Source organism: Stenella coeruleoalba (assembly GCF_951394435.1).
Source record: "Stenella coeruleoalba genome assembly, chromosome: 14".
Taxonomy (NCBI): Eukaryota; Metazoa; Chordata; class Mammalia; order Artiodactyla; family Delphinidae; genus Stenella; species Stenella coeruleoalba.
The window spans coordinates 60,667,839-60,693,695 of record NC_137160.1 but is presented as its reverse complement, the minus strand read 5'-3'; the positions used below and the strand labels follow the sequence as shown (position 1 = coordinate 60,693,695).

Below are 25,857 nucleotides of genomic sequence, written 5' to 3'. Positions count from 1 at the left end.
ACTGAAAAATCCCATTACGAGCATCTAAACTGTCTGTTATAAGAATACATTCATTGAATGTGTTTAAGAAATAATATATCTGTACATAAATATTTAAGAATAATCTGTAAATTACGTGACTCTGTCTTTGGATGAATGGGTCGTTCTCCGAGTTGGTTTGGCAAATGGGCCTGGAGCTCTTATTCTCTACAGAGTCAGACGGAGGACTGGACGGGGTCCTGGGGATGAATGCTAGCCTGGCAGCCAGGGCGCTCAGGGGGCGGACAGCTCACTGGGCAGCTTCGTCCAAGGTCAACACCAGGGCGACTTGTGGTCCACGTAGCATCTCATTCCAGGAAAGTCCTGCTTCCTCAGCCCCCTCTTCTGCAATCCTCCCTCCTGTCCTTACCGGCCCCCTTTATCCCACTTCCTTGAAGCAAAAACCCGGCTCTGCAGGACGCATCACAGACTCTCACACGTGGGCCAGCATTGTTGGAGTAGAGTATTTGCAGGTCTGTTCCTGGGTCAGCCGTGGTGATCCCTGGTGATCCCAGGATTCAGGTCTTGTGGTGCAGGCTGGGGGAGGAGCAGCACCGTAATTCCAGTACAGATATTTGGTGGGCACGGGGCGGGGATCAGTTCACCCATGGTCACTTCAGCTCCGTTCTGCCGGTGCACGCTGTCAGCACAGCAATGTGTGCTGGAAAGCACTTCCGCTCAGGGAACCAGCTGCGTTGATTCTGTTTGACCTCCACCCCATCATCTGTCTGCATCTCCACTGAAGAGCCAAATGCTATGGTCTATGCCCACTGCCTCCACTCTGCTGGGACCGTTGGAAAATTATAGATGATGCTCTTTCTTAGAATCCTTTGCACTGCTTTGCGTTTCTAATCTTTTGTTAAATTTCAGTTTTATTGACGTATAATTGATGTATAATTGACAAAGTTTTATTGACGTATAATTGACAAATGAAATTGTAAGGTATTCAAGGTGTACATGTAGTGATTCGATAAACGTATACATGGAGCAAAGGCTCTCTCCCTCTGGTTAATTAGTGCATCCAACACCTCCTCACCTGCCTCTCTGTCTTTGTTTGGTGACAGCATTTAAGTTGCACTCTCCTAGCCAGTTTCCGCTGTACAACAGTGTTGTCAGCTACAGTCGCCCTGTTTTACGTTTATCCTGAGGGACGCTCTGGTGGCTGGGATGTCATAGGGCAGAATCCCAGCCCCCTCCCCGGAACAGCGGGCTGAGCTGTCCCTTCCTTGCCTTCTCAGTGCCATGGCCTGTGGGACGAAGATGACATCGCAGACGGTGGCTCTGACGAGGTGGGCTCGGACGACGCGCTGTCCCTCAGCCACGGTAGGAGGGGTTCCTCCGACTCCCTGAAGTCCATCAACCTGGCCGCGTCCGTGGAGTCGGTGCACGTGACCTTCCCCGAGCAGCCGGCCGCCATCAGGAGGAAGCGCTCCAGCAGCGGCTCCCAGACGTCCCAGGACTCCAGCTTTTCCTCCAATAGGTCCAAGAGAGGTATCTGTCACACGGTGTCCCCAGGCTGAACCATTTCCCTGGTTCCAGTGGGTCCGGGGCGGGGGAGTTTGTTGGGTGCTGTCGAGGAGACAGATATTGTGATGTGAAAAGAATGTACTTTGCAACCAGACAGACGGAGTTCCGAGTCCGGGCTGAGCTGTGTGTGTGGTCCGGGGCGATCACATCACTGTCCAGGGTGTCTGTCTGAGTCGTCCCCGGACGAGGATGTCAGGTCGTGGAGAAAAGTGGCCAGCACGCCGCCTCGTACCTAGTGGGTGTTGGATACAGGGTAGTTATAAATCATATCCAGAGATTCTGCTGAGTATACATCACGATTTATTTTGAAAATACATTTTAATCAATGGGAACTTTTAGCCAAACCTTCTTAGTTATTTCCTAAGCTAGTTATTAATTTCTTACTCAACAGCCAGTAGTAGGAAAGTACATATGCGTTCCAGTTGCCCCTCTTGGGGTAAGTGGGCTTTTGTGTTGGTAGTGCTTCTGTCTGAAGCCTTCCAGACACTCTGTATTCATCAGCAGAAGACATTTTTCAGGCAAGCACTGGCAGGTCGTCTCCTATTTGTTTTACAGTTAGAGACATTTGGACCTGAAAAAAGGCATGGGTCCTGGACCCAATCTAGAAAACCCGCAACAAAAACCTGGGACCCCACTGAGCACGATAAGAACTGTTCTCCGGTCTACTTCCTCCTGGGACAGAGGTCCCACCGCGGCCGAGGAAAGAGCCAGCAGTGGGTGTGAAAACCCACGGATGCCTTTGGCTGTGGAAGCAGAGTTGAGGCTGCAGATTCCAAGTTCTCCGCCTCTGTTCTTACGGGCATCTGTGTGTCTCACCTTCTAAACAGCTTCAGACCATCCTCTGTCCTGGGGGCGGCGGGGCTTCTGCAATATTTACGTCGACAAACCTGCAACTCACGGTGCATCTCGGTTTCTTTTTACTTTCAGGCAGCACAAGCACCCGAAACAGCAGCCAGAAAGGAAGCAGTGTTGTGAGCGGCAAGCAAAAAAGCAGACGGGAACTTTACGTGGAGAAGCTTCGAGAACACTTAATCAAAGCAAAAGTGTTTACCATAAAGAAGTGAGTGCGTGAGAACGCCTTGGGGCTGGGGAGCTGGTGTCACTTACTGCATATCAGCCAGAGGTGACAAGCGAAGTGACTTGTCCCACCACAAACATCATCTGCTTCAGGCAGAACGAAATAGCCCATCGTGATACTGCTTTTAAGAATCACTTTCCAATAAGGATGATTTATTTTTACATCCACTGCATTTCTAAACACACTTTTTCTATTTGAACACGGGCTCACCGTGTGTATTTCCAGGCATATGAAAGAGTCCAGCCAGACAGAGAGGGAATGAAGTCAAAGCTGGAAGGTTCTTAGCGATACACTTACCCCATAGAGGGAAACCGAGGTGCACGCGGGAAGTGGTTTGTCTGTCCCGCCGCCCAAGTTCACCAGCCGAGTTCACAGGCCCCTCCCCCAGGTGACAGGGATGCAGAGACAGGAGTGGAAACGGGGGAGGTGCAACAGGGCTGGCCCTGAGTCTGGGCTCTGAGACCGAGGGCGCTGCTCACCTGAACGTGGCCTTGAACTGAAGGTGGAACCCAGAGCACAGTGAAGATGGGGGGACAGGGGCTGGGCAGACAAGCCAGGGCCAGGGCACAGGGCCATGAAGGATGGAGCGAGGTGAGCTCCAAAGCCCAGGGCGCTGCCCGGGACCCGGGGGACACACGGAGGAGCAGGGGCTGCGTGGCATTTCCTGGGTCTCAGGCAGGACCACAGGCCCCGTTTGCTCTCACCGCAGCCCAGGCCTCCCGCCTCATTACTTATCACACCTTTTACAGAAGCGCAGAGGGCTGGGTAGCAGGATCAGGGCCTCACAGGTGGAGAGTAATCGAATCGGGATAAACCGGCCCCTCATTTCCAGGGCTACCGCTCCATTATGCTTCAAGGAGAGAAGAGGTCTGTGGTCCCGTCGGCCATGAACTAGTGCACAGTCTCTGTTGGGGCAGGAGCCCCCCTTCCCCCAGCAGACTGTCCTGAGGTCGGGGGCAGGGGCTGAGAGCTGGTGGGAGGAGGGAATGCTCTGATCACTGTATCCCGTGGCTCCTGCATCCCCCTCTCCGGGTGTCTGTCTGGCAGGACCCTGCAGCTCTACGTGCCCATCAGACAGTTCTTCTACGACCTCATCCACCCCGACTACAGCGCCGTGACCGACGTGTACGTGCTCATGTTCCTGGCAGACACCGTCGACTTCGTCATCATCGTCTTCGGCTTCTGGGCCTTTGGGGTAGGTCGGGGACCAAGGCCACTGCACACCAGGGACTAGCGCTGCTGTCCCGTGGGTGCCACCGGGCCTGAACCTGTGGTCTCCCCCCCAGAAACATTCAGCCGCGGCCGACATCACCTCCTCGCTGTCGGAAGACCAGGTCCCGGGGCCCTTCTTGGTGATGGTCCTCATTCAGTTCGGCACCATGGTGGTGGACCGGGCACTGTACCTCAGGAAGACGGTGCTGGGGAAGGTCATCTTCCAGGTCATCCTGGTGTTTGGGATTCACTTCTGGATGTTCTTCATCTTGCCTGGTGTGACTGAGAGGTAAGGCCTTCGGAAGCTAGAGCCGTGCGGGCCGCTTTCACGCAGACATTTGCATAAGGATCGGCCCGTAGGAGAAGGGAAAGTCAGGGGGTTTAATCAATGCTAAACTCAGTGTGAAGCCAGGGCGTGAGCTGATTCCTCAGAAACGTTAGCACTGCGTTTTATACGCATCTCAGACCTAGTGCTCTCAGCTAGGGAGGGGACGGGCTGAGCGGTCAGCGCACACCTGGGGTCCTCGTGCTGTGACCTGAGCAGTTAGAGAGACGGACTGGAGTGCGGTGTTAAGAGCGTAAGGGGATGAGAGGACGCAAAAGTGTGTCACATGAGAAGCGGATGAAAAGAACGGAGTCTGTTCAACTGGTAGAGAAAGGGGGTGCAGGTGACGAGGGGTCTGCCGCACTGGGTCCTTCTGAGGGGTAAACACGGCAGCCCCCGTGCCGCCGCCGCTGCAGTTAATACAGCTATTGCTGTGAAGGTGCCTTGGAGGCCGAGGACTTGGGTAGGGAAGGGCTGGCGCTGTCCCAGGAGGGGGCTGGAGGCCGTCTTTCCCTCTGTCCCTTGAGCCCCCAGCTCTGGCCATGCTGACCCTCCTCGGTGCCTCCTGACAGCCTCTCCCCTCCCCTGGCAGGGCTCCCCTCCCCAAGGTCAGATCTCAGACCAGAGGGCACGCCTCCACCCAGAACGGTGCTGGGGCCAAGTTGGTGCTTCACGCGTGAGCAGATGAATGAGTCAGTCCAGGAAAGAAAAACCAAGGAGACCCCTATCAACAGGAAATGCAGGCAGACCTTGGGGATACGGCGGGTTCGGTTCTGATCACCACAACAAATCGGGTGGCAGGAATTTTCTGGTTTCCCGGTGCCTATAAAAGTTATGTTTACACCAAACTGTAGTCTATTAAGTGTGCAATAGCATTATGTATTAAAAACACAATGTTTATACCTTAATCTAAAAATACTTTATTGCTAAAAAATGCTACCCATCACCTGGGCGTTCAGTGAGTTATAGTAGTAACATCAAAGATCACTGACCACAGGACACCACAACAAATACAATCGTAATGAAAAAGCCTGAACTATTGCAAGAATTACCTAATTGTGACACAGAGACACGAAGGGAGCAAATGCTGTTGGAAAAATGGTGCTGACAGACTTGCTGGACGCAGGGTGGCCACAAACTTTCCATTTGTAAAAATCACAGTATCTGTGAAGCGCAGTAAAAGGAGGTGTGCCTGGTATCGGCTCTGGTAGACGATGAAAGCAAAGGGTCTGCAGAAGGGGAGCAGGGAACTGTCCATATAACATGAGAGGAGGGACCTTTTTAAGAACATGTCATGAAAAGGGCTTCATGTGTACCACCAGTTTGATCTCTTTATCAGACCTCATGAGTCATTCACAGCCAAGCCTTAGGAATAACCTGTCCGTCAAGCTGGTGAGCACCATTTTTGGAGTAGCAAGTAATGCAAATGGATTTTCCTAATGCTGTTCAGAAACCGACTCAGATGTAATTCTCCACGAGGAAACCAAGTCTCTTCTACCAGTGGCTAGACTGACGTCTGCCCCCACCTGAACGTTCAGGCTGACTTTTTGACCTCAGTCTAGGGAATCATTGCTTTGTGATAATAAATGGTGGCAATGAAAATATTTTAAAAGGAAAATTGGAATTAGGATCATCTTTCCTGAGTCTAAAGTAGAACTAACTATATAAAGGGTTGTTACTCAGAAGACACCCAATAGCTCCGTAAGCCTTCCATTCCACACCGCAAACTAGGGGAGGAAATGTAGCTCACATGGTAAAGGTAATTCAGAATAGGGCAAGCCGTGTGTAAAAATACTAGAATTTGGTCATGAGAACATTGTGAATCTTATTTTTTTTAAAGAGTTGTTTTTTTAAAATTTATTTTTGGCTGCGTTGGGTCTTCGTTGCTACGCGCAGGCCTTTTCTAGTTGCAGCGAGTGGGGGCGACTCTTCGTTGCGGTGCGCGGGCTTCTCATTGCGGTGGCTTCTCTTGTTGTGGATCATGGGCTCTAGGTGCGTGGGCTTCCGTAGTTGTGGCACGTGGGCTCTGTAGTTGTGGCACACGGGATTAGTTGCTCTGTGGCTTGTGGGATCTTCCCAGACCGGGGCTAGAACCCATGTCCCCAGCATTGGCAGGCGGATTCTTAACCACTACGCCACCAGGGAAGTCCCTTATTTGTTAGTCTTTAAAATAAAATAAGTACAATTTTCTCTGTAAATATTTAATTATAGCTATCTCTCAAAGCAGACAAATAGGCCAAATTTAACACCCAGGATAGCTGGATGGTGAATTTTGGTAATTTGTCTGATATTTAAAAGCATCAAGGAGGCATGCTTCAGCAGCTCTCATTGAAATTCTTAATTTCAGAGAAGAAAAGACCTTAAAAAGCTTTCTAGACCTACTGTCTAATTTTCCAGATGAAGACAGGTGAGCCCATATGGAAGTGTGACCTCCCCAGAGTCACTCAGCCAATTACTGGAGGGACCAACCCCCAACCCCAGGGCTCTTGGCCCTACTGTGTGCTGCAGCTACTGTATACTGCACCTACCGTCTACTGCACCTACTGTATATTGCAGTCCTGCCTCCATGGGAAGCATCCCGTACTTGCTTCCAGGAAGATTTTTTTTTTTAGGTAACACAACCTATTATTTCACTCTGCAGTGTGAAAAGGATTTGATTATTCCAGCCAGTCCCAAGAGAGAGTTCCAGAGCCCTTGAGCCTAAATCTTTGCCATGTCCTGACAGGGGGTCCAGCAGAGACCAGAGCTCCCAGAAATACTGCAACAGTGAAGCCACTGAGAGTCCTTTTAGCACTTTAGTCCTTTTAGGTCAAATCGGCAAATGGTTTGGTTATTCCTGCTTGTGTTGGTGTCCTGTTGCTGCCGTAACAAATCACTACAAAGTTAGGGTTTAAAGCAACGCAGGTGTGTCGTCTTGCGGTTCTGCAGGTCAGGGGGCAGACCCAGGTCTCACTGGACTGATTCATGTGTGTGGGCAGGGCTGTGGTTCTTTCTGGGGGCTCCAGGGGAGCATCCACCTCCCGCCCTCTTCCAGCTTCTAGAGGTGCCCATGCTCTGCACCTCTCCTCCTCCATCTTCAAACCCAGCATCTGTTCCCCTGCTGCGTCTCCCTCCACCCATGGCTGAGCAAGGCTCTCTCCCGCTAAGGACTCACTGACTGAGGCCACCTGGACAGCCCCGGTTGCTCCGCCTCTCCAGGTCCCCGACCTTAGCACATCTGTCAAGTCCTCTTTGCCATGGGAGGTCACACGTTCCCAGGTTCTGGGGACTAGGACGTGCACGTCTTTGGGTGGGGGCTGGGGGCATTCTTCTGGCGACCACGCTGTCCTGCCAGGCTTTTGAGGAGGTCAACAGCCTAGCGACAACGCCTGCCAACCAAACACGGCTGAAACATCTGCTATAAGGACCGAATGAATGAGAGCTTCTCTGGGGTGTCTTACAAGTCGTGCACATTCAATTCAAGTTCACGTTTATCGAGCACCTCTTAGGTCCAGGGCAGCAGACCAGGAGAAAAGGGCTGTGACACCCACGTGAGTAAAGCAAGGACCTGTCGGCCTTTCACGGCCTTTCACACACGGGGCTCCCAGGCTCCCGACACTGTGAGAGTCACCAAACTATGGCCACACAGGCCCTTTCTTCTCCTGGGATCTCACCTTTGGGTCTCACCTAATGGCCATCCCTAGTGCAACAGACTAATCTGTCTTTGGTTTTGGATCTTTAATTCAAGATATATTAGGATTGGTGAGCCTCCGGCATCACTGCCGGCATGTCAGTGACAACATAATTTCTTGACATTTCAAACTGTGCTGCTACTTTTTTTTTTTTTTTTTTTTTTTTTTTTTGCGGTACGCGGGCCTCTCACTGCTGTGGCCTCTCCCGTTGCGGAGCACAGGCTCCGGACGCGCAGGCTCAGCGACCATGGCTCACGGGCCCAGCCGCTCCGCGGCATGTGGGATCTTCCCGGACCGGGGCACGAACCCGTGTCCCCTGCATCGGCAGGCGGACTCTCAACCACTGCGCCACCAGGGAAGCCCTGCTGCTACTCTTTAACCTCCAAAATTCATTTTTCTTCCTTCAAATTTACTGAAAATTTCATTCATTGTTTAAAGAGAAACCATTGATTAATAGTCATATTGTCTAAATCCTTTCCAGACAAGGAAAGCGTAAGGGAAGAAATAGATTAGGAGTCTTTTAAGCCCTACAGAAGAAAATTAGGGCTACCGGTGATAACATTGAGGACAAGGAAGCTCGGATATCTGAATAATTTATCTGATAAATGGCTTTTTCTGTGTGCATCACACCATATAGCCCGCAAATATCCAAGGGTTCCCTACAGTCTCCACAGCTCTGCACGGTAGGTGCCAAGGGAGACGGGGAGGGCGTGACTCCAGCCTCTGGGAATAAACCATGTAGAGACGCCACAGACAAACGCTTCCCAGTACAGGACAACCTCAGTGTCCCTAATTACGGTTAACGTGATTGCTTCCGGATCTGTAGGTTAACTAGTACTTATTCCAAGTTGACCCACTTTAACATCATAGAAAGGGAATTTTTTTTAGTAGGTAAAACAGGGGTTGGACCTTTTATAAAGAATAGAAGGCAACACAGTTTTAAGTCTTTGATTATAATTTTGATAAATATAGAAGAATTCTTTCCCATGTAGTTTTTATATCAAGTATCTGTAAAATCAAAGGGCATTTTCCTGGAGAGATTAAAAAAAATGTGATTTCCTAAAGTTCTACCAATATGGACAGTTCCTAGAAAGACGAGGAACTGGATAGTTGATGGGGGCTCTCCGTAAAGTATCTGATATCTTACTGGTAACTTGTCAAGCGCCCACCATGGTCAAACGCAGTTAAAGTAATTCATTAGGTCCTGAAATACCGAGACTGGGTTTCTCCACAGCAGAGACACTCAGAAGCAACATTTCAGAGATCTTTAGCTGCAGACATCCACGTGGAGGCCTCTAGGCCCCCAGACACATAGGCCCACATGCTCCTGGCTTGTTCTTAGATCTTGTCAACTAAAGAATAGCTGTTCTCAATGAAAAAATAGTACATGTTTTCTTCTGATAACAAAATTGAAAATTAATAAGATAAATCCAGGATACAACATAAAGAGTAATACACTGCTTTGTCTAAAAAACTTAAAGTATCGCTCTTAATTTTAAGCACAGGGAAGATTATACTTAAGTCTTACTGAGTTGAAAGTCGGATTCATTTTTAAAAATTTGTACTAATCATGTTTAAGACTCACAGGATGCCACATTTATCCAAAGTTAAAAATGATCCTATAGGTCATCATTCTTTGAAAATGTGTTCTAATTTTTTTTCCAGTGTGAAATTTAGTTCCACTAAGTTTTTGCTCAGACTTACGCTAGCATTCATGAACTGTTCAACACTATGGGCCTCTTCATTAACTGTCCACCAGGAGGAGGAACTACCATCTCTAGCTCTGAGGATGTCATTAGAAAAAGGCAAGTTAGTAGATCAGAGAGTCATGGATTTTTAGAGCGAGGGAAACTTTTCATATAGACATTGATGTTTAGAAAAATGATGGCTTGAGGAACAAACTCCATAGCAAACAGAACTGGAACCAAAATCCAGGTGTCAAAAATGTATTAATCCCTGACCTGTCTTATGTATGTATAGCAAAAGAAAAAAAGATGGGGGTTCATTTCTCAGAATTCTTTCTCCTACATCTTCCAAATTATGCATCTTGTCAAGTAAAAACCACATTTTGGTTTTTTCTTTGTTGAGCTTCAATCTGGACCATGATAGCGGCACCATCAAAGTCCTGAGAAAATGTTTACTAGTAAATCCACTTAACAGTCATTTATTTTAATTATGGCTGAAACAACTGAATCATGCTCTAATAAATTGGGGGCCCATTCAGAGCAATTTTTTTTAATCATTAGATTTTCTGACCCCACCTCTTGCCTTTTGAAGAGATCCACTATGTAGAGAGAATTTACTGAATTGTCTTTAAGTGCCAGATGGGCAATTAGGCTTTTTTAAATTTATGCTAAACTGGTGTCCTTTTGTTCCAGAAGAGTATTCCATCCTCCACTTTTCTGTGTTTTCACGTCTCAGGAAATTCAGCCAGAACCTGGTCGCCCAGCTTTGGTACTTCGTGAAATGCGTGTATTTCGGGTTGTCCGCCTACCAGATCCGCTGCGGCTACCCAACGCGGGTCCTCGGAAACTTCCTCACCAAGAGCTACAACTACGTCAATCTCTTCTTGTTTCAAGGGTGAGACGCTCTGTGCTGTCACAGCGACTCACAGAGTGGGGCTGGCCGCGGGACGGCATTGTGTCCCCTCCCTGGGAGGGAGTGGAGAAGAAGCTGGTGACCTCAGCATGTGGGTCCCTGCAGGGCTCCTACAGTGTTTGACAGGAGAGCATGTGTGGCCCTTGAAACGCCTTTTTGTGTGTGGTTCCACCCACCTGGCCAGGATGCTGCTCTAAAGTCAGCCGCGTGGGTTCGTTTTCTATTTCTGTATCGTGTATAATTACACTGATAATATTTCAGGATGAAAAATTGGGGTCCATGATCCTAAGTATTAATATATTCTGGGCACAGTGCAACAGAATATTTGGAATCTGGAGTGTTCCAAAATGCCTCTGGAATTTTGCTTGTGCAATAAGCCATCCATGGGAGGGGCATTGATTCCACTAATGTCAGCTAATGTCAACCTGAATGCCACGCGACTTGCCTGTTCCTGGTAGGAAGTTATTACCACTCACACGGACATGTTCGTTCTTCTGTGTGAGGGTTTCAGTGTGAGCATCCCCTCCCGGTTCCCATGGAGATTACACCACAGGGTGAAGGGTCAGGCTGCTGGGGCACTGCTGGCCCCTGGAGCACCAGACGTGGGGACTGGGGACTCAGTCATGGAGGAGTGTTGAGCGTGCTCGGATGTTGAGAACCACCACACATGTCAGAGTTTCACTGCATGCTGCCCCGTGTGGGGAGGGGGCCTGACACGTCTTCAAGGGGGTGGAATAGCACTCCCTTCAAAGCTGAGGAGCTCAGGGGAGAAATCCGGGTGGCAACCCAAGCTGCTGGGAGGGTCTGGGATGAGCCCCAGCCTGGAAGGAGCTCTGTGTCGGTCAAGAAACAAGGACCAAACCCAGACCCCAGAGGAGCCCAGGCCATCCCACTTCCAGCTGAAATACAAGGGACTGAGCCAGGGTCTCGATAGCCTCAGTCACCTAGTAGGTCCCCCAGCCGTGGGCCCTGCTGTGCCCCCGATGACGTGGCCACGCCTGATGACTTTTCTCACCTCTCCTCATCTTTCCCCGACCAAGAGTATAACCTTCCCTAGCTCATTCGACAGCAAAGCCCCCATAATTCAATAATCCTACGACCAGCAGATTCTCATAGCAGAAGCAAATGTTTAAAATGAACTTATTTACAAAACAGAAACAGACTCACAGACTTAAAGAATGAACTTATGGTTACCAGTGGGGAAGGGATAGTTAGGGAGTTTGGGATTGAAATGTACACACTGCTATATTTAAAATGGATAACAAACAAGAACCTACTGTATAGCACAGGGAACTCTGCTCAATATTCTTTAACAACCTAAATGGGAAAGGCATTTGAAAAAGAATATATACATGTATATGTATAACTGAATCACTTTGCTGTACACCTGAAACTAACACAACATTGTAAATCAGCTATACTCCAATATAAAATAAAATTTAAAAAACAAAAAATGTTGAGTGAAAGAAGGGCACCAAAATAAGAAGAAAAAAAATGAGAAAAGAAAAAAAACAAAATCAGCAACTTGAAAAAATAAAAAAGTAAAATTGTGTTTGCAGATGATATGACCTTTTTAAAAATTTTTTTTTAACTGAAGTATCGTTGATTTACAATGTCGTGTTACTTTCTGCTGTACAGCAAAGTGATTCCGGTACACACACACACACACACACACACACACACACACACACACACACACAACCTTATAGGTTATTACAAAATACTGAGTATGGTTCCCTGTGCTATACAGTAGGTCCTTGTTGGTTAGCTATTTTATATATAGTAGTGTGTAGATGTTAATTCCAACCTCCTAATTTATCCCTCCCCCCATATGATCTTTATATAGAGAAAATCCTAAAGACTCACTCAAAACCTGTTGGAACTAATCAACATTTTCATTCAGTGAAGTTGCAGGATATAAAATCAACATATAGAAATCAGTTGTATGTTAAATTTAGCCAAAGATAAATGTACCCAAAGAAGTGAAAGATTTGTACAATGAAAACCATGACTTTAATGAAAGAAACTGAAGACCCTTCAAACTTATTTGAAAAGGGAATTCCAGTTTGTTAAGACCATTAGCCAAAAAAAAAAAAAAAATTAATCTTAAAAATGAAAAATACCTTTTTCAAAAAGGTATTTTTGTCAAAAGACAAAAATTCTTTATTGGACTTACAATGAAAAGCAGTTGTATTCCAAGTTGGATTTGACCATAATGGTCACCTTGAGAATTTTTTCTAAGTTGTAAGGGCTGAAACAATCAGGACCTCCATGAGCCCTCGGGGTTGGCCAGGTGATGGGGGCCCATCCCACAACTGTCCCTGTAACAAGACGTGGTTCCTGCTAGGTTCCGCCTCGTCCCTTTTCTGACGGAGCTGAGGGCCGTGATGGACTGGGTGTGGACAGACACGACCCTGAGCCTGTCCAGCTGGATCTGTGTGGAGGACATCTATGCTCACATATTCATCCTCAAGTGTTGGCGGGAGTCGGAAAAAGTAAGCCAATAATGATGCCTTAGCCCTATTTGTTTCTCTTAGATACAGGCTGTTATTAATAGGAACTTCTGCAAATTTTCCGGCCAAATAAATGAAGCAGAAACTACTAGGACCTATAAATGCCCCATTGATTTCACCCCACGCGAGTTAGGAATCTTGGACCTGCTGTTGCCTTAGTGAGAATAGCATCCAGATTTGTTCTTCTTCTGGCAGCTGTATATTGTGGTGAAGAAGAAGGTGTATTGCTGTACAACCCAATAATTCTGAAGTGGCTCATTTGAGAGCAAGAGGGAATGAGATGTGCTGGAGAAAAGTGGGGTCAGGTGGCTGGGACTCAGGGTCAGCCTCTGATTACTCTTTGATGAGGGACAGACAATGTAACATCCTGTGCAAAGGAAATTGAAGTGCAAATATTTGCATATTCTGCTAGGTTGGATATTAAGGTTGACATATGGATAGAATTACTGTTATTTAAGGGATGTAGTCCAGCCTCCTGAGTAGCCCTGAAGGGAAACAGGTCCTGGAGAAGCAGCAGCTAAGCAAGGAACAGGCCTGTAGACCGAGCGGTTTCCACAACACGTGGCAAAGCTGGGCCCTCCACTGCCCGCAGCCTGAGCTTGGGGCTGGGGAGCCCTTGATGCAGCAAACAGAGGTGATTCCAGCTTGGACAGCGTGGTCCTGACAACGTGTGTCATGAATGAAGTTAAAATGTTTTCCGCCCACCATGCTGGGGAGGAGCCCGTTGAAAGGCACAGGTTTTGAATATTCAGGAATTTAAAATATCCTTATCTCGCCTGATCCCTTAAAACCAGAGGTTTATTCAGCAGAGGCTTTGGTCCCTTGGTCCATAGGTCAGCCCCCAGCAAACCCACATAGCCCTGTTAAGGAGAAAGCCGCTCAGGCCGTGACGGACCCTGTGTTCCGTGTAGCGGGATCCTCGCAGCCCTGCATCACTGCCTGCCTTGTTCCCGGGTTGGGACAGAGTGGATTCAGAGCAGATTCAGGACCCAATCCAGGGCGGACCCCGTGGTTAGAGCTCCCGCCCTTCCCCCACCCGCTTCTCCCCGGGGACCCCGCCTGAGCGCGTGGCCCTTCTGTTGCAGAGGTACCCGCAGCCCCGGGGGCAGAAGAAGAAGAAGGTGGTCAAGTACGGGATGGGGGGAATGATCATCGTCCTGCTCATCTGTATCGTCTGGTTCCCTCTGCTCTTCATGTCTCTGGTCAAATCTGTCGCCGGGGTCATCAACCAGCCCCTGGATGTCTCGGTCACAATTACCCTGGGCGGGTACCAGGTAACCGCGCCTCCCTCCGGGGTCTCCCCCCTCCCCCGGCCCCTGCCAGTGCCTTGCCCAGCCGTGCTTTTCCCTGATAACCACCCAGAGGACTTACTTAGGTTTTGCGGACATACTTTCTGTCTGAATTTTGACTGTTCTGCAAATATGTGATATGTGAGCTAAGGTGCAGAAGACAGTGAAGGGAGAGTTCTGTTCTAGTTGTGGGTGATACACGACCTAATATTTTTCTTAGAACCCAGGATGCAGAGAAGTGCTTTGGAATAGTAACCATCCTGTGTGTCTTTGTTTTCCAGCCTATTTTCACAATGAGTGCCCAGCAAAGCCAGCTGAAAGTTATGGACCAGCCAAAGTTTAATAAATTTATTAAAGCTTTTTCTAAGGACACTGTAAGTAAATGCATGGAGTCGGTCTCGATGAACACCTGTCATATCGACCAGCTGACTGTTGTCACCTTATTTATTCACCACTTTACCATGGCCTGAGCCGGTGGGCAGCACTTTCTGGGGGTTATTAGTCACACACAGCAGGTTCCTGGCCACTGGCCGCTTTGATCATCTAAGATGTTATGTCTATATTATCAGACATGTGATAATAAACATATTTCTAATTCAGAGTATTTTCATGTTAAGCACAACAGGTGTTGATCCTTTATCAATTTTTTAAATTGTGGTAGATATTGATCCCTTTAACTGGTAGGGAATCTATCCTAAGGAAATCATTCAAAATATGGAAAAGCTCCAAGAGGTGCCTGTTTGTGGTGGCACGCTCCGCCTTAGTAAGAACTAGAGGCAATTTGGGATTCAACAAGTAGGGAATGAGTGAATCAATTACAACAGATTTTTCAGGCAACTTCCTTTGTAATAAGGTAATCATTACAAAGATGATTTCATGGCATGAAAATTTCTCAAAATGAAACATAACTTTAAAAAGACATTATTATTTTTAAATGATTTAAAAAATGAAGATATGCATCCTCTACTGTATAAAACAGGGATGATGTTCTGGTGACAGAGCTGTGGTAGACATCGTCCTTTTCTCTACATTCCATGCTTTCAATAAGATGGTAGCATGATTCTTCATAATTAAAATGGCTTTACAGATGATGCTTTTTATTTAAATAAAGTGATTAGGCAAACAGATGCTGTTCTCTTTTGTAAAATGATCGGCCTGTAAGTGCACACTGTCAAAAGTAATCTTGAGGAGTGCACAGCTGTGAGGAAGGGCCCCGATGTCCTGGGTGGATTAAATTTGACTCTCATGAGATGGACGTTCCCCAATAGCTGATAAATGTCTTTCTTTAGTGGGAAGGAAAAAATGACACTAAATCATCTGATTTTTCTTTACTGTTTCATTGGAATGATTCCATGGCCGTGGGTGTGGCAACATCACCACTGAGGTTTGGTGATGTGACTGGAGCTGACAGTGTCAGAACACACCAGGCAACCCATTGTAGGGAGGTGCCTTTCAGAGGAAGAGATTCCCCCTGGATACGGTTAAAGGGAAGAGTAGTTACTTTCTTACACATCCTCAAGTATGTATCTGTTTATGCAAGTGTATTTGTGTGCACACAGGGTGCTATGCAATTTCTGGAAAATTATGAAAAAGAAGACATAACAGTAGCAGAACTGGAAGGAAACTCAAATTCTTTGTGGACCATCAGCCCTCCCAGTAAGCAGAAAATGATACACGAGCTCATGGATCCCAATAGTAGCTTCTCTGTTGTTTTTTCATGGAGTGTGCAGAGGTAGTTACTGTATTTCCATGCATAATTCCCCCTTCCCCAACCTGAACTCGGGGCGGGGGTTGGGGGGTGTGGAAGGATACACACCTCAGATTAATTCTGATCTTGGTTCACATTACTTCCTGGGAACATTCATTCGATGCTACAGCTAACATTTTTGTTTATTAAATAATGATTTGCCTGGGAATCATTGACAAAACGAAGAACTTCTTAGTTTTCCTTTTTTCTACTAACTTCAGCTTTAAAGAGGCTGGCAATGAGATCTGTGACCAAGAGAGAAAGGTGGAGAGAAAAGAAAGAGGGTGATGACTCATAACATGAAACTGAGTCAGGTGAAGTGTAACATTTCCCCGAGCTTGGGGGTCTGGTCTTAATCACAAAGGACTTGCAACGCTGGGAACCCTGATTCTCCCTTGCCGGCCTCCAGCACTTGGGGAGCCCCAGCACCTCTTTTCTCCGAGCCTGAGCTGGGAGAGCCTCTGGGCAGTCCCAGGACGGGAGAGCAGGGAGATTCCTTCCCACCCCATCTGAGCCTCTGGCCAGCCTGCGGCCACCACGCAGCACGTCTCACAAAACGTTCTTGCCTCCGAAAGCCCGACGTGTCCGGGGGGCCGTTGGGGGGCCTGGACGTAATACCCGGTCTGATTAGCTCAGTTTCCTTCATGACAGGCTGTGACTCAGGACTCTGGGCAGTCCCGTGATAGGTTTGTTGGGTCCACAATACCAGCTTCTTGGTTGGAATTAAGAAAGAATCATGATAGGTAAGGAAGAAAGCCTTCTAGAATCTGACTTCACAAGGAAGTAGTAAGAAGTATTTTGAAGGAGGCCGCTCAGAATTTAAAGAACTCCTTCTTTAATCTTATTTTCTCCTTTTAAATGTCCCAAACTCCTCACGTGGAATTCTGTACTGGCAAAAATGCACTTCCTAGCCCTTCCTTTGAAGAGCCACCAAAAGAAATTAAAAATCAATTTCTGATTGAACATTCTGCTTTTGATTGAGATATAATTGACACGTAGCATTATTTTAGTTACAGGGGTGCAACATAATGATTTGATATTTGTATACGTTTCAAAATGATCACAAGAAGTCTAGTTAACATCCATCACCACACAGTTACCAAAAATTTTTTCCCTGTGAGAACTTTTAAGATCTACTCGTTTAGCAACTTTCAAATATACAGTACAGTATTTTTAACTACAGTCACCATGCTGTACATCACATCCCCAGGACTTACTCATGTTATATCTGGAATTTGTGCCCTTTGACCCCCTTCACCCATTTCATTCACCACCACCCCACCTCTGGGAACCACCAATTCATTCTCTGTATCTATGAGTTCAGGTTTTGTGTTTTTATTTTTAGATTCCACATACAAACGAGATTATATAGTATTTCTGACTTATTTCACTTAACCTGGATGAAACCTGATGGCATTAGGCTATCACAAATAGCAAGATTTCATTCTTTTTTCATGGCTGAATATTCCTGTGTGTGTGTGTGTGACATCTTCTTTATTCATTTATCTGTCAATGTACTTAGGTTGCTTCTGTATCTTGGCTATTGTAAATAATGCTGCAGTGAACATGGGGGTGCAGATATCTTTTCAAGTTAGTGTTTTCATTTGCTTTGGAAAAATACCCAGAAGTGGGACTGCTCAGTTACATGGTAGCTCTATTTCTAACTTTTTGAGGAACCTCCAAACTGTTCTCCATAGTGGCTGCAGCAACTTACATTCCCACCAACAGTGCACAAGGGTCCCCTTTTCTCCTCACCAAGAGCACTTGGTAACTCTTGTCTTTTTAATGATGGGCATCGTGCCATTCTGACAGGTGTGAGGTGATATCTCATTGTGAACTTTCTTTTTAAAACATAGATTCTCTGAGTCCCCATGGAGACTAACGTCACTGGGTTAACATAAAGTGTTTCAGAATCCCTGTTAGATCATCAGGGATTTCTCTTGTGTCCCCACACTCTCCTCCTCACCTGTATCTGTGTTAAAGGTGTCTGAGGCCTCCCTGGATGTCTAAGAGGCTGGCTGTAAAGGTGAGGAGGACAGGTTGAGGTTGACAATTGTGGACACGGTGAAACTTGGTGAGATTAATAGTTCAGTGAGTTTTTAACCTCTCCTGCAGACTTCTGAATAACCACTGACATTGAGCTCTTTTTTTTTCCTTCACAGAAACATGAGTCTGGGTGCAAAAGCCGAAATAGCAACAGATAAGCTTTCTTTTCCTCTTAAAAATACGACACGAGAGCACATTGCTAAAATGATAGCTGGCAACAACACAGAAAGTTCCAAAACGCCAGTGTAAGTTGATTGTCATTTTTAATACAGTGTTAGGTGTGTGTATCCGGTCCAAATCTCCTCTACAAATACGTGTGCGCAAGAAACGCCATTTCTTCCTTCTTTGGTAACTCAAGTGAGCCTGTACTTAGAGTCCTTGATGGGCTGGATCAAAGCGCATCTGCTCTCCTCCCGCCCCCCCTGCCCAGCTCGTCCGGGGACGACTGACCTCTTCTCTGGGGAGCAAACCTTGCTCTCATCTGACCGTAATCACCAAAAGCCAGGGAAAGGCCCTGGGAGACCCTTTTCTACTATTACTCCTGTCCCTGGGGCACCAAATGCCTGGCTAACAAATGGGCATGAGAAGAAGGCAAGGGGGTGGGTGGAAATTTGAGGGGAAAAACTGTATCTTAATATATTATCCTGCCACACAATACTCCACTCCAAACAGCTGAGCTGTGACGTTTAGATTCTAACATGAGAACCAGCAGGAGAAAAACACTGCCATTGGTCCAAAACTGCTAAGTAAAGTATTCCAGACGCCCACCAGCCGCAGCCCAGCTCTGTCCCCTGTCTGCCCCAGCCCCAGGTCAAAGTGCTGAGTGTGAGGACTGCCACGATGCAGCCCTCAGACATGGTCCCTAAAGCACCCCTTGTCAATCACTAAACACTAAGGGCCCCTGAGAACCGTCGGATCCTCCCCCATCACTTCCTGGATGAGAAAACAGCCCTGGAAAGATGGAGTGGCCCGTGCGCAGGGTGGGCTAAGGGCTAGGATGCCAGTCCTCTGCCCCCCCGCCCCTCACTCCCGTCTCTGGATCTGCTCGGGCAGCCCACTTCACTAGAGAGAGTTTTGGAATCCCAAAAATTAAAATTGGAAGAGTGGTAGGATCCTAGCAAGAAAGACAGCCCCTGGCTTCAGAAAAGTCACAGATGTGGGAAAATCTCTGCAGCAGTTTTTAAGCCATTAACCAGCTTGTGTACAGAGTTGGCATGAGTGTCTGGTTAGAACCTGGTGAATTTATTCGGCTTCAGAGACTTCTCATTTTAATGGAAACCGATAAACTATGACGACTGCACATCGCGTAGTTATAGGAAGACTCTCCCCATTACTTGTTTGAGATGAGGTCAAAAATAGCAACAAGAACAACAAAAAAAACAATTTTGCATGGGTAAAACAACTAAAACCTAATTATCCTTTTTTCTCTTAATGCCCAGGACCATAGAAAGGATTTACCCATACTACGTGAAAGCACCCAGTGACTCTAACTCCAAACCCATAAAGCAACTTTTATCTGGTAAGAATGAGAAGGAATTGTTTCAGAACGTTTCTTAATCTTTCTTTTATTCAATGTCTGTAGTTTGCCTTTTCAGCCTTTATCAAGCTCCTTTCCAGTTTTCTTCCCCATGACATGGTCTGCAAGAAGCATAAGGCTCTGAGCTGTGTCCACCAGCAAGAAGGGATCATTTACTCACCTGGGGGCGTGTTCTTCATCTTCCTTTGTTCATTGATACAGAACTTGATTGACTTAAATCCACGTTCAGTGACATGTTAACTGATTCATCAGAATCTGTTTGTTTCTATTAGCAACCGTATCTTGGGCAGAAAACTGCCTAGTACAGCGTTAACTCTGAAGGCCCCACGATAAGAATAAAAAGATGGGGCTTCCCTGGTGGCGCAGTGGTTGAGAGTCCGCCTGCCGGTGCAGGGGATGAGGGTTCGTGCCCCGGTCCGGGAGGATCCCGCATGCTGCGGAGCGGCTGGGCCCGTGAGCCATGGCCACTGGACCTGCGCGTCCGGAGCCTGTGCTCTGCAGCGGGAGAGGCCACAGCAGTGAGAGGCCCGCGTACAGCAAAAAAAAAAAAAAAAAAAAAAGAATAAAAAGATGGCAGGAAATGGACTTGATTCAGCCCGAGGGTGACTGAGTACCAGTAGTAGGGCTCCATCTATTAAAGCTCTCAGCCAGCAAAAAAGTCACCTCCTCTGGGAAGTCCTCAGGGATCATACCACCCAGAAGTGGTCACCCCCAGCTAACAGACCTTGTCAGTGCCGGGGGTTGCCACGTGCCCATAAATAGTGCTTGTGTGCATGGCCTTTCCCATTGAACCAGGCTGCGTGCAACCTGGTGACCCCTTAGCACCTCCTGGAGCACCTTCCTCCTGGAAGGCACTCAGTAAACGGTGGTAACATGAAGGAATCCATCAGTTCCATCAACAGTCAGCTACTGGGGTTTTTAAATGTCTAATTAGTTGTTTGGGATTGTCAGCCAAGATGCTCCGGTGATGGGTCTCCATTCACCCTGTGACTTTGCTGCTGTCTCATGTAGCAACAGGACTGGCCTCTTAGAGAAAGAGAGAGACCCCCACGGCCAGGCCCCCTCCTCCTTTTCCTCTCACAGAGCCGATGTGCCCGTGTGTCCCCATCCTGGAACCAGATGCCATGGGTACCAAGCAGGCCATCCTGGTTCATCTGAGAATGGCTGAAGTGCATTAAATCCATAAACTCTCCTGCTAATTTGATTTCATGTTTCTCCTTCTCCAGAAAATAATTTCATGAACATCACCATTATTCTGTCCAGAGACAATACAACTAAATCCAACAGTGAGTGGTGGGTTCTCAACTTGACTGGGAATAGAATCTACAACCAGCATGCACAGGCCCTGGAGCTAGTGGTCTTCAATGACAAGGTCAGCCCCCCAAGCCTGGGGTTCCTGGCCGGCTACGGGTAAGGAACCATTTCACCATTAACAGTTACGAGATCCCACTTATGTATCACACCAAGTTGAGGATGGCAAGTCTTTTATCTTCTTAGAATTCTAAAATTCTATAGCTGCATTATTAGAATTCACAGATCCTTGGCCCTTCATTTTATTTTATTTATTTTTAAATTTTATTGAAGTCTAGTTGATTTACAGTGTTGTGTTAATTTCTTCTGTACAGCAAAGTGACTCAGTTATTCATATATATATATATATATATATTTTTTTTTTCTTTCCATTATGGTTTGTCACAGGGCCCTTCGTTCTAAAAACTGAGGAACCAGAGTCCCAAAGAAGTCAAAAATGCCTTGTGTGAGTCCCACCACCAAGCATAGGACCAGAAGCCATATTTCCAGCTTCTTAACTATTCCTTCCTGTTACAGCACAGTTTAGTGCAATTCAGGGCTTAAACTAGAAATAGGCAGAGTTCTCTCTTTTCTGCTAACATTGCCTTCTGACCTGAACAGATGGAGAGTCAGGTAGAAATCACAGTTTGGGACATGCCCGATGTTACCATTTCTCCATGTTCTGACACTTCAACCCTAGGACAGGCACACCCCCTACAAGATGCTAGTACAAAGTTTTCTTCTTCCCAGAATGAGCCTCTTAAGAAATCACTGTCTATCCAGAATTTTATTATAAACATGAATCCCTGAGAAAGTCCTGGGTACAGAAAAGTGTATAAAATAATTGCATTTCTATCACATATATATATTTTTAACATCTTTATTGGATTATAATTGCTTTATAATGGTATGTTAGTTTCTGCCTTATAACAAAGTGAATCAGCTATACATATACATATATCCCCATATCTCCTCCCTCTTGCGTCTCCCTCCCACCCCCCATCCCACCCCTCTATCTACCAGATATGTTACGTAGCTTATGCATATAATATACGCAGTAAAACCACCAGAAGTTCATACACGAAACTATTAACATTGGTTGTTTCCAGAATGTAAGATTTCAAAGGACTTTCATTTTTCAAGTCCCACAGTTCTGTAATGTGTAATTTTTTTTAAAAAAAGCATGCATTACCCTTTAATCAGCAGAAAGGTCAATGTTTTCACCAAGGGGAAACAACTTAAGCCTTGGTAAGTCTATCACGTCTTTTATGGCATTTGAGGGAAAATGTTCAATTTTTTTTTCTTTTAGGCATGTTCTCTTAACCATATGTAACAGCCAGATACATTTCTACCTCATTTTTTTTTTTTCAGTATCATGGGCCTCTACGCTTCAGTGGTCCTGGTGATTGGGAAGTTTGTCCGTGAATTCTTCAGCGGGATTTCTCACTCCATCATGTTTGAAGAGCTTCCGAATGTGGATCGGATTTTGAAGTTATGCACAGATATTTTTTTAGTTCGAGAGACCGGGGAGCTGGAACTGGAGGAGGACCTCTATGCCAAATTAATATTCCTGTACCGTTCGCCAGAAACCATGATCAAATGGACCAGGGAGAAAACAAACTGACGCCCCAGGCCACAGACCACAAGCCAAGTTCACATTGGAATTTTCCAAAGAAAAAAAGAAAAGCACAATACTCTCCTAAGAGCTAAGCATTTCTAATTCGGTGGAAATGGTCTCTCTTCTGACTGCTGCAGAAGGACTGGGCTTCCTTTTGCCCTCAGAGCTACGAACAGAGGTACTCTCGAAAAGTCCTTTGTAATTCCATTCCTCTGAAATCAGGGCTACTCGCTTTATGTTTTAGTGCCGGTGTCTTGCAGTCTGATGGACTACGTGTTGGAGTCACTGATGGGTCTCGTCCCTCAGAGGAACAGAACAGGAGGAGGAGAAGGAAGGAGAGGCCTTCTCCTGTGAGGGGCGGCACCCTCCGAAGAGACGCTACAATGCAACGCAATGCACGGGGCTCTGCGGCCAAGGGGACACTGCCGTGAGGAGGACAGGGGCCCTGCACCCCGAATACGCAACAGAACGGGGACTGAAAACTCCTACCCATAAGTCTAGAGGGGAAACAGGGAGGGGGCCGGTGACCCGTGGCGATGCCAGTGGAAGGATAAGCCTCATCCTAAGCAAAAACATAACATTAGTGACACTTCTTACTGCCTTACCTTAACTGAAGACTAATGAGACGTCTTTCCATTAAACACCAGTGACCTCTCAGGAAAAAACAGCAGCAAAACAAATACGTGGACATGGTGTTGCTGAGGCCCAGGTGGTGGGTGACTCACTCTGACCTGGTGGTTTTCTGGTTCAGAGAGTTACTGCTCTCCGTGAAACACCGACGCCCAGCTGGAGGCGGGGTCCTTGGACGTTGTCACCTTTACTGACTGAGGTCTGAGCTCTCCTCTGCCCCACCCCCACGCTTCCTCCCATTTCCATGATTCACGGCAGTGGTTTTTCCAGTATGTGACATTTTTTTCCCCTGTTTTTCAGGTCTATCAACGAGTTTACATATTCCAATTCACATTTTTACATCTGAGACGGGTTTTTTTAAGTTCAAAATTATGGAAGAAATATGTATATTGAGCTTGGGGAAATAAACAAATGGCCTTTTCTTAAATTATTATTATGGGTCATACAACCTCTTCATGAAATAACAATGTAGCATGAAAAACTGATGATTGAAATGTAGTTTTCATTCCATATTAAAAGACAGTTTCTGAGAAGAATCATCGAATGGACTAGACTATGTCCCCCCCAAAAAAAATGATCCTCTGTAGTTTGGGTTCAGGACTGACAAAATAAAGCACATCCTGCAAAGTCACCTCAAGAATCCTCTTCATTCTGCCCTACTGCGTGAACTGGGAAAGGCGACTTCTCTGTCCTGTGTACCGGGAGCTAGAAAAATCGGCTAAGAATCCACTTCTTGTTGGTTGCATTGTGGGTTTTCTCATGTGGGTGCTCTATGGGAATAATAAAAGCAGGAAACAACTGGTGAGAAATTAACTTCCCAGAAGGAAACCATTACAGTGAATATGGATCTTTTAAAACATATCAGAGTTCAACTGATGCCCCGTGTCTTCTAGGGAATCAGTGCGAACCTGTGCTTCAGCTGTGAAAGCCGCGTGCCTCCCCCCTGCTTAGAGAAATGCTTGTCTTCTTAGCAATAAACTCAGAGCACTCAGGGAGCTCTTCAGCCCACACATGATTTCCCAACAGCAGGAAGCGTCTTCCTGCACATTCCTGGTTGTGAATTCTTTCTTTTAAAAATGTCAGCAAGGGACCTCGAGAGAGCACATTACAGCATATTTAGGAAGAGAAGGAATAGGAATCCTTCTAACAGGCGTAGAGGTAAAGGATGCCAGGATGGTAAACAAGTCCCATGGTTCAAGAAAAAGCCTCAGGTGTGGAGGAGGGAGGACACAGAACGACACAGAGAGATGTAGAAGGACCAGCCCTGCCGAGGCCTGTGTTGGAGTGGGACTCCCCAGAGAAGGAGGTGCCTCTGCTGGGACCCCCGGCCAGCCCGTCACGACCCTGTTCAGCCCAATTATCTGACAACGTGAAGGGATCAGCAAGCTGTAAACCGGCTTAATCCTCAGCCTCAAATGAGTGCCAGACCAGGCCCAGAGATGAGGGACACATGTCCCCTTAGAATATGTTCTCTGGAGACAGCTCTGAGAGGGGTCCCGTCCCCAAGGACCTGGGGGGGGGGGGGTCTGGCCAGCGAGGAGGGAGGACCAGGCAGAGGGACGTGGGGCTTCACCCAGCCCTGGGGGTGCTGGTGAGCTGGGGCCGCCCTTCCAGGTCCTGAGCAAAGGCCCAGCATCTGGGTGCTTTATGCATAATTGCCAAAATCTTGGAAGCAACAAAGATGTCCTTCGGTAGGTGAATGGATAAATAAATAAAACTGTGTTAGAATCCAGACAATGGAATAGTATTCTGCAGTAAAAAGAAATGAGCTCTCAAGACATGAAAAGACATGGGGGAAACATAAATGCATTTTACTCAGTGAAAGAAGCCAATCTGAAAAGGCTACATACTGTATGATTCCAAATATATTACGTTCTGGAAAAGGCAAAACTATCCAGACAGTAAGAGATCAATGGCTGTCAGGGGTTAAGGCGGAAGGAAGGGAAGAGGCAGAGCTCAGAGGATTGTAGGGCAGTGAAAATACTCTGTATGAAACTGTAATGATGGATACATGTCATAAAATACATTTGTCCAGACCCATAGACTGTACACCACCAAGAGTGAACTGTAATGTAAACTATGGCCTTTGGGTGACAATGATGTGTCAATGTCAGGTCCTCATTTGTAACAAACGGCCCATCTGGCGGGGGATGCTGATAATGGGGGAGACTGTGCATGTGTGGGTCCGGAAGTCTATGGGAAATCTGTGTACCTTCCTCTCAATTTTGCTGTGAACCCAAAACTGCTCTAAAAAAATTGTTTCAATAAAAAAAAAGCCACCTGTAATGTTGATAAATATTGATAAAACTCAGCGGGGGGAATGAATATGAAAGTGGGGAGAGACCAGGAATATTACAGTGATGCTATTCTTCCCCATGGAAAAACCCACGCAGAATAGGGGAGAAAAAGTCCTCCCAGATCTTCTCCCAGATCTTCTTCTTTAAACCCCTTAATCATTAGCCCCTGATTAGCCAAGTATGTGGCCATCCTCCCTGGAGGAAGGAAGCCAGCCTGGGGACCCTCTAACTCCCCTGAGCCCACATCAAGTCCATCCTCCATCACCAACATCATGGGACCTCCAGTGGTCAGTTTAGATTTTGTCCCCAGAAGGCTCTGAAATGGCTCAGAAACTCCATCAATTAAGTGATTTCTATACCACTCCACACCTAAGACCAAACTTTTAGTCCTTATTCAATTTCCCATCACAAACTATGGTCCAGGCACTTGGTCCAATGTCACCTCTGTGAGGATGTGCAGA

The 25,857-nt window shown here is 46.7% G+C and overlaps 2 protein-coding genes across 2 annotated transcripts in view; one reads left to right on the top strand and one right to left on the bottom strand.

Annotated features, from left to right (window-relative positions):
* Window positions 1-22,477, top strand: part of PIEZO2 (piezo type mechanosensitive ion channel component 2) — a 71,577-nt gene extending 49,100 nt beyond the window's left edge. The window contains exons 22-34 of the mRNA XM_079943037.1: window positions 1,257-1,509; window positions 2,473-2,605; window positions 3,671-3,818; window positions 3,910-4,124; window positions 10,253-10,411; window positions 12,777-12,924; window positions 14,028-14,216; window positions 14,513-14,605; window positions 15,791-15,963; window positions 18,141-18,269; window positions 19,464-19,543; window positions 20,788-20,971; window positions 22,223-22,477. Of these exons, the coding sequence (XP_079799163.1) occupies window positions 1,257-1,509; window positions 2,473-2,605; window positions 3,671-3,818; window positions 3,910-4,124; window positions 10,253-10,411; window positions 12,777-12,924; window positions 14,028-14,216; window positions 14,513-14,605; window positions 15,791-15,963; window positions 18,141-18,269; window positions 19,464-19,543; window positions 20,788-20,971; window positions 22,223-22,475 (2,157 nt within the window). The 3' untranslated portion in view covers window positions 22,476-22,477. The remainder of the gene's footprint in view (window positions 1-1,256; window positions 1,510-2,472; window positions 2,606-3,670; window positions 3,819-3,909; window positions 4,125-10,252; window positions 10,412-12,776; window positions 12,925-14,027; window positions 14,217-14,512; window positions 14,606-15,790; window positions 15,964-18,140; window positions 18,270-19,463; window positions 19,544-20,787; window positions 20,972-22,222) is intronic.
* A 65-nt stretch (window positions 22,478-22,542) lies between these two features.
* NAPG (NSF attachment protein gamma) overlaps window positions 22,543-25,857 on the bottom strand; it is a 30,361-nt gene continuing 27,046 nt past the window's right edge. Inside the window, exon 12 of the mRNA XM_079943129.1 lies at window positions 22,543-23,869. Within this exon, the coding sequence (XP_079799255.1) occupies window positions 23,756-23,869 (114 nt within the window). The 3' untranslated portion in view covers window positions 22,543-23,755. The remainder of the gene's footprint in view (window positions 23,870-25,857) is intronic.